General features: G+C 35.6%; 1 protein-coding gene across 1 annotated transcript; it reads right to left on the reverse strand.

Moving 5' to 3' along the window:
* Positions 1–5,343: 5,343 nt before the first annotated feature.
* LOC128869825 (uncharacterized) lies at positions 5,344–6,837 on the reverse strand. Its single transcript, XM_054112453.1, has one exon. The coding sequence runs from the start codon at positions 6,835–6,837 to the stop codon at positions 5,344–5,346; it is 1,494 nt and encodes a 497-aa protein (XP_053968428.1).
* Between the last annotated feature and the right edge of the window lie 2,301 nt (positions 6,838–9,138).

Consider the following 9,138-nt stretch of genomic DNA (forward strand, 5'->3'; position numbering starts at 1 on the left):
TATGAAGCAAAGAAAAGAGTGGGTGGATCCACGCCACGGCCGAGAGACTAGCCGGATGTTCATCCAAACAAGATCATGATATACATCTGGTGGGTCTGGGGGGGCATAGTGCACTGAGAGATGGTCGAAAAGAGTGTCACAGTCAACAAGAAGCTCTACACTGCTCAGACCTTCGATATCAAGGAGATCCTTAAAGCTGGCTAAAAAATCCTTTGACAGCAGACCAGGCGATTTTTTGGTGAAATGACAGCAACATATTGGTAGAGAGGTTGGAAGGGGTTGTAATCAGCAACGGCGAATATATAACTGACTAACTTTTTGATATAATTATTGTTTCTTGCTTAAAAAAATGTCTTCGGTAAAAACGCTATGGACTTATTCCCCAACCTATATACTTTATATTCAAATTCAGGTATATGTACTATATATGTAAGTAAATAAAGCGCTTTTTCATACTTTCATAGCATAAGACTTTGAATGTTCCATGTTTTGTCTCAGCAAGATTCTCCAAACTGTTCTTTGCCAATATCTGTTTTATTATCGTTTTACCAATATCTGCTTCTGCCGATCAAATGCCTTGGATTTGCATAGTTTTGCTTCACATCTATTTTCAAATGTCTTTTTTTTGTTTTTTTTCTGTTTTCAATTTTGCAAAACAAGATCTTTCGGTTACCGTATGCACGTCTACAAAATAAAAAGTTTGATTGCAAAACTTGTTAGTTTGTGGATTTTGGTTGCACTACTGCAGCTGCTGATTCTGTCATTTTATGCTCACTAATTCTCTGATAATCCGAATGTAACAACACCAAGCAGCTTTTAACTCATTTCTATTTATAGCGCATTTCCAGTAACAGCTCATCTTCACCTACAGTGCTACGTTAGTCGCTTAGCAGCCTGCGTGATTGGGCGACTGGCTGTGGTTTGTGTAATGCAAATGCGCTGTTCATTTGATTTATTTATTTGCACTACCATGAAAAGTACAGCAATTCTCCCCTTATCCTCTTCATCATCAAATTGTCATCAATTTTGTTTCTCATGAAATTGGAATTTCGCAGAATTATTGATGTGTATAAATTAGCAAGAAGTGGTTTTTCACCATTTTCACTATTTCTAATTTCCTTTCCTTCTCTAACGTGTTGCTATTGGTTACCACTAGCACGCATGTATGTATGTATGTACGTGTATAGAAAGCAATAATAGTTTTAGACTTATTAACATGTGACATTGGTGTAGGGGAAAACAGTTATTTGAGTAATGTGGGGAGTATGCGATACGTCCCCATAGCTTAATATGACTACTACTTACAACAACCAAAACTATAAATACCAACAGTGATTCAGTTTTCTTTATTTATTTTGAAATATTACAAGTTGTATTGAAAATAAATAAATAAGTACATAAATAAATTATTATTATTATTATTATTTATTTATTAAATTATAATTAAAATTATAAAGTAATATGTTTACTGCACTAGCTACCAGGGCTATCGGCTAAGTCATTACGTGAAATAATTAGTATTACTTATTGTATATTATAAACTTATATTTATTTACATACCATACTTATCTATTATAATATCTTAGATTAGATGCGCCATGTTCAAATGTTTTAAAAAGTTGAAAATGAGTTTTACGTTGGTTTCTGATGCATTGGAGAGAATTTCAATTGGGTTTTTATTTGCAAAATATTGCGTGCGTAGATGGGAAATAGCGGTACAACTTAGCAAAATATGACGTACACTTAGATCAGATTTGTTGCAAAAAGTACATGAAGGTGGTTGAGAATTCTTCAAAAGGTATTCATGTGTTAGAAGGCAGTGGCCTAACCTTAGGCGTATAAAACATTTATTCATCCAGGTTGATGTGTTTGTTGGTAAGATGATCCCATTCCCATGAAGATTCACTTCTTTGTATTGGTGTTTAAAATTGGACCAACTACGTTCTTGTCGTGAACCCATAGCTTTGGAGAATATATTTTTGATGGATTTTTGTCCGAACGGCATGTGGTAGTGGAGACACAATTTTAAAGCACGTTTTGCTGCTTTGTCAGCATATTCATTACCTGTAATACCTGCATGGCTAGGCACCCACATGAGTTTTACTTTTGGTGACAGACTAATTAGTAGTTGCTGTAAACGGTATAGAGGATCGACAGTAATACGAAATCTTTTTGCAGCTTTAAAGACAGATAGACTGTCAGTGCATATTACCGTTTTATTATTGGTGACTTTAGTCACAGACAAAGCTGATAATATACCCTGCAGTTCCGCGTCAAATATGGTTGCATAGTTCGGGAGTAGTCCACAGGTTACAGTGTCGGCTTTACTGTTTGTAACAGCAAATGAGACTCCATCATCTTGTTTTGAGCCATCCGTGTATATGAAATTCCAGCCATTCTCTTGCAATGGATTTGCTACGCTATAAAAATGTGACTGGTAAGTAGAGTTATTTGTTATTTCTTTACGCAGGAGAGTTAATTCATTCACAAACACGTTTCTTTTAAGCGCCCATGGTGGAAATTTGGTGGCGGGGATCTTCATTGGGTGTGCGTCCATATTCAAATCAGACGCTAATTCTTTTATTTCGTATAGTGCTGACTTATGTGACATGCAAGTTTTCCTTTGTTTAAGAAGCTGAATTTCTTGATGTAGAATATGTTCACTGGTGCAAAATAGTTTGTAGACAATACGACTGCGTAGATATTGTATGCGGTCTTCAATTGATAGAAAGCCACCTTCAGCTAGAAGATTTTTTACTGGTGTCGACCTGAACGCTCTAAGGCTTCGCCTTACTGCCATGTTAAAGGGCGCCTTGATCTTATTAAGGGTGTCTTTGCTGCATTTACCATATATTTGTAGTCCGTAATCGATTTTGCTCTGTAACGTTAGCCTGGTGACACTAAGAAGAGTATTTGTGTGTGCGAAGCTTTTGTTTGAGCTTAGATATTTAATTATATTAAGCCTGGTAGCTAGTACATATCTTAAATTAGTACAGTGGGCCTTAAAACTATGTTTGTTGTCAAATATAACACCGAGTATGTTTAGAGTAGTTACATTTGGAATTTTAAAGTTTATACAGCTTATATTAAAGGTCTTGCAACTATGTTTTTTGCATATATGTAGGTGCTTGCATTTCTCTGATGAAATGCCAGCACCGGAGTATTCACTCCAACTTTCAATGGCATTTAGAGCGCTATTGAAAGCATCTTGAATTTTTGTTGTGTCTTTGTGACTGCAAAATATGTATAAGTCATCGGCATATAGGCAATGCTTTACGTTATGTTGTTGGCTAAGCAATCGACTTACATCATCGAATGCTATCAGAAATAGTGTAACTGAGAGAGGTGACCCCTGGGGGATGCCATTTTCTAACGGAAATATTGGTGATAAAGCATTATTAATTTTACACCGGAATTTTCTGTTGCTGAGGAAGGACTTAATGAAGTTGAATATCTTCGGGCCAAGCTTCCATTCTTGTAACTTTTTTAGTACAACGTGACAACCAATTTTGTCGAAAGCTTTAGTGAAATCAATGGAAAGAATAGAAGTGTGGTTTCTCGAGGATATATTTTTAGAGATGTGGTGGTCGAGGAAGAGTAAGACATCTAGAGTGCTTATTCCAGGTTTAAATCCAGTTTGAAATGGAGATATTTTATGTTTTTCCTTCAGAAACCACATTAGCCTTGTCGATATTATCTTTTCCATAGTTTTACTGACACACGAAATAAGGGAAATCGGCCTGTAGTTAGCAATTAAGCCAGGATCTTTATTAGGCTTTGCTATTGGAACAACGAGAGCTGTTTTAAAGCTTTGGGGAATAATGCTAGAACTCAATATAGCGTTGTAAAATTTAATCAAACGTTCTTTGAAAATCACAGGAGTAAAACGCAGCATTTGATAATTTATATCATCAAGTCCTGGTGTAGTTCCTTTCATTGTTTTAAGAATTGATTCTAATTCATAGAAGGTAATATCATGTTCAAGGTGAATGGCCAAACTGTCTATGTAGTCGGCAGGGCGCGCGTGCGAAGTATTTTTTGATTGGTCAATGAATTGTGACGGAAAGTTCGATGTGAGCGATGCCTCGGAAATGTACCTGGCGAATTCTGTGGAGATGTCCGATGGGTCGGAAAAAATCTGGCTATTGGAAGTTATGGATTTAGGGATTTTCGGCGTATATGTACCTGTAAGCGTCTTTATTCTTTTCCAAATGCTTCCTGTTGAAGAATTTGGGCTTAAATTTTTTGTGAATTCTTCAAAACTCTTACGTTTAGCAAGTCTTTTTTCTTTGTTGAATCTGGCATTACATTTTTTATATGTTATAAGTGTGAAAGTACAGGGTGACTTTTTGTATATTCTCCACGCCGAAACTTTTTCGATTCGCAGAGCGTTGAGCTCGGATGTCCACCAAGGGACTCTCCTTGAAGCTGTGCGGGAGTGAGCTACTGGAATAGAAGAGTTTGCAGCTTCGCGTAAAGATTTTTGAATCGTGGCTGCTTCTTTGTTGATATTTTGGGCATCAAATGCTGGTAGACGCTTCGTAAGCAAAATTTCTTGATACTTATTCCAGTTAGCCTTTGATGTGTCATATTTTTTGGTTTTGTTGAAGCAAGAGAAGTTTGTGGGACATAGAGTGATAGAGCATATTATGGGGAAATGATCGCTGTTGTGCAGATCATCTAAGGTGAACCATGAGGCGAGCGGAAGTAGTTGCGGGGAACATATTGTTAGATCTATGTGCGTAAAGGTTTTGTGTGTAGAAAAGTGAGTTGGGCTATTGTTGTTTAGAATTGATAAATTGGAATGTAGTATGAAGTCTTCGACTATAGTGCCTCTGCGATTGGCCATTGGTGAGCCCCATAGTGTACTCCAGCTATTTAAATCTCCACAGAGAATAACAGGAGTGGTAATGTTAGATAATAACTGAATTAAATCTGAATCTGAAAAGGCTTGGGCTGGAGGAATATATAGAGAAAAAATAGTTATAGGAGTTTTTAGATTAATTTCAACTGCCACTACTGACAGATTAGAATTAATGGATTTGAATTTATGTGGGATGATTTTATGGACTAGTAGTCCACAACCTTGTTTAGCATGATTGAAGTGGGAGAAGTTGTGAAAATAAGTTGAGTATTGTTTAGGAGGGTATGGTGTAGAGTTATGTCTCAAGTGTGTTTCTTGGATACAAATTAAGTGGGGGCTACGATCTTTAATCAAAGTTTCTAATTTTATGTAATTGTTAAAATATCCCTTCATATTCCATTGAAGAATATTAAGAATCATTAACGATATTTATAATGGTTACCTATTGTACTATTCAGATTATTTCAGAGCAAAATAACCTATAGTACGGGTTCTTCGTGGTCGCTGTTGAGGATGTCTGTATAAGTTTCTTTAGTCACTTTGTTGCTTAGATGTGAATCTACACATTCCAAGTGCTCATAAGAGATGGTTGTAAGAGATTGTTTTTCTGTTGGATTTAGGTTGGATGAAAGAGATGTAGCGTTATTTGAAGAGCATGTGGTAGCAATGTTATGTTCGTTATTGAGTAAAGAGGAGTTGGGTGTTGAATTAATAGAGTTACGTATCGAAAGAGATTGGGGAGTTACCGTGTGTGTAGTAACTATATTTTGTTGAGTAGAAAAAGATGAGAGGTTTGAATTTACATTAGAGTCGTGAGTAGTAAGAGGAAGAGAGTTGTGTGAAGTAATGAAGGAAGAGAAGAGAGCTTGCAGATCTGTTGTGTTGTAGTTGTTATTGGTATTTTTTATCAAATCGAATGATTTATTGGGTCCGTTAGAGTAAGAGTTATGATTGGTTTGTGATGGAATCGATGGATCGTTAGAGCTGTTTGAACAGTTAGAAAGAGAGATGGAGTTTGAGTTGAGTGTACTTGATTGCGGTTGTGTGGAGTTAGCAACCGATGCATAAGATTGCTTTGAGTTAACGGGTGTGGGATTATGGATTTTGTACAGACGTTTAGCTTCTTTATAATTACACTTGTTCTGTGTTTTTATTTTCAATATTTCTTTTTGTTGCAAATATAAAGGGCAGTGTTTGTCAGAAGCTGAATGAGAGCCAAGACAATTTGCACACATGGTACGTTGACATAATTCGGGGTTGTGTGGGGGCATATTGCAATTCTCACAAGTGGGGTTGTTGTTGCATCTTTTGATAGTGTGCCCGAGCAGTTGGCAATTTCTGCATCGCATTGGTGTTGGGAAATATTCTTCTACTCTTACTGAGTACCAAGCGATATCAATGTCATGTGGGACCTTGTAAAGGTTAAATGTCAGAACGATTCGGCCTGTTGGGACTTTTTCTCCGTTACAAATTTTTGTAAATTTATATACAGCAACAACACCCTGGGATTTAAGACCTTCAAGAATCTCTTGTTCTTCTGTGTTCGCAAGATTTAGATCAAAGATAGTACCTTTGCATGTATTTAATGATGCGTGTAATTCAATTGAAACTGGACATAAACCACCGAAATTTTTGCATTTTAGAAATTTTTCCGCCACTTTATTTGATTTAGTTAGTACGAGTAGGCTCCCATCGCGAAGTATGCTCACTGAGCTATATTCTGTACTAATGCTATCCAGTGCCTTCTTTTTAGCAAAAACGCTGTATTTAGCAATAGGGTTGGAGGTATCAGTTGATTTAATTAAAATAAATTTCGGATCATTTGCGTTGATTGTTTTCACTGGTTCCGGTAATACCGGGAAAGAGTCTTCAGTGATGATGGGTTTTTTGCGTTTAGCTTTTGGGGGCTTAGGTATACTGTCGGACAGTATACTATACCGATTCCCCGAAGGGATCGGGGAAGCTTTCCCCATTTCAAATACTCACTACACGTTTGTTTTTGTAAACTTCTAATTTGAAGAAATGAAAGAGAAAAGTAACTTACTTATGCGAAGTAAAATAAGAGAATAAAAAAAAATAGCACACTTGGAAATGTCACTACGAAAATTGAAAGTCAACGAGAGAACGATTGTGGGCACAACTGCTCGGTACGAAGGTTAATCGGTGACTCACATAAATAAATAAAAGCCTGCAATGTGAGTATAGGTTAGGTTAGATTTGGCAGCCGCATCGCACATAGAGACAACGATGCCCGATAGACCACGAAATGGGTCCGTTGTGAGCGCCATGTGATATACTCAGAAAGAAAAACTGAAGATTAAAATAATTGAAATAAAAGTAGTAATTTAGACGCTCTGTGGAGTTTTTTTTATTAGAATACCTTAATAAATATTTATAAATTTGGAGCTAACTTTGGCTTTCAAGACTTAGACTTCTTTAGAACTCACTGAATTCTGTTCACGTTATTTTGCAACAAGAATTAGCTAGCTACTATAAATTTCTGAGAGTTTGCCAGCATTTCGCAGCAGAGAAAACTATCTGAAAAAAATATGGAAACAAAATTTGGAAAAATGGCAACTTTTCAAATTTAAAATAATAACACTGTGCGACAGTGAAATTATACTTTTATGGAGACCTAGCACAACTTGTAGGTATAGTAAAACTAAGAAAAATGGTATAGTAGAAATTTCCAATACACCCCCAAAATCTCATTTTATGGCCATAAAACCGTTTTTCAGTAGGTTGATGTGAAGAATAACTCCTAACTTCGCCAATTTCCATCCGATTTCGAATTTGCTTTTTTAGTTCGAACGAACAAAAACAAGCCTTTTTGACAGTGTGTTGACAATTTTTCTGAAATGACAACTGACGAGACTGTAGACGGAAGTATTTGGAATTTTTTTATTTTTTCTCTATTTTTTCAACTTTCACATAATTTTTACGATATTATCCGATATTGAGGATTTTTTTTAGTACCCTACTGTTATAGTAAATTTAATTTTGCGTCAAATGAGCTATATTTGGTTGTAATTGAATTAAAACTAATAGAGTTGTGTGAGTTTTAAGATTTTATTTTATTTTTTTTACTAATTTGGTATGTAGGTATAGCTTACGCTAAATGGGAATAAGGACGTGTTTTGATGCGTTATTATAGATACGTAATATTTATTGGAGTGTATATGTATACATAAGAGTACACTGTACTGCATACAACAGAACTGGTTAGAACTTACGAAAATATCTGACATATTATAGCACATTTTTGTTTTCAAAAAGCTCCCAAGTGTACCAAAGTTCACACTGTACATTGATTAACAAAAGAAGGTTGTTTTTATAATTTAACCTTATTAAAACGTCAAAGTTTTATTGTTTGTTTCATTGAAATTCAAGAGATATAAATCAAAACGTTGCCAGAAAAGTCGAATTTCTCAATATTCTCCGATGATGTGGCATCATCAGCCTTATCATAAACCAGATGATTGTTATTTTTGTAAAACGGACGTAAACGGTCATCATTATAAAACTCGAAAGCACATAAAGTATGCTGATGTTGCAACTGTTAAGAGCCCCGTAGTCTTGGACAATATGATTTACTCAACTGCAGGTCATGAACTGAAGGAAGTTCAACTCATTGCTGATGATGATCAAACTGATAACAATAAACCTGATAATGAAGAGTACTTTCCGTCTGGTTCTAAGTCTTCAGAACGACACATTGTATCAAATTCAGATTTTCAGGACCTTTCTCGTTATTTACTTCTATCGGGAAGACAATCTGAAACGCTCGCTTCTCGATTTAAACAATGGAATTTAGTTGATGACGACTTCAGATGAATGATGATGATCGAATTTCTTACAGAGAAGTATTCAAAACTGATGAAGAGAATGGCAAATGTACCGTACCATACTAAACTCCAAAGGGCCGTTTCCAATGCATTTTTAAGTTTGGAACCAGTTCCGTTGTGTACTGCACCGTACCATACCGTACAGTGCTGCACTGCACAATACTCCAATAAATATTATGTGTTTATAATGACACTTGTTATCATTTTCATGCTTCGAAACGCATACCAAATCTCGTAGTAAATAAAAAGACAAAATCTTAAAACCCACACAACTCTATTAATTTTAATTTAATTACAACCAAATATAGCTCATTCGACGCAAAATTAAATTTATTATAACAGTAGGGTACTAAAAAAATCCTCAACATCGGATAATATCGTAAAAATTATGTGAAAGTTGAAAAAATAGAGAAAAAATAAAAAAATTCC

The sequence above is a fragment of the Anastrepha ludens genome, chromosome 2 (assembly GCF_028408465.1).
Source record: "Anastrepha ludens isolate Willacy chromosome 2, idAnaLude1.1, whole genome shotgun sequence".
NCBI lineage: Eukaryota > Metazoa > Arthropoda > Insecta > Diptera > Tephritidae > Anastrepha > Anastrepha ludens.

Bases quoted from the DNA above. Each gene is read 5' to 3' on its own strand.
- LOC128869825 (XM_054112453.1), bottom strand. From the start codon at position 6,837: ATGGGGAAAGCTTCCCCGATCCCTTCGGGGAATCGGTATAGTATACTG.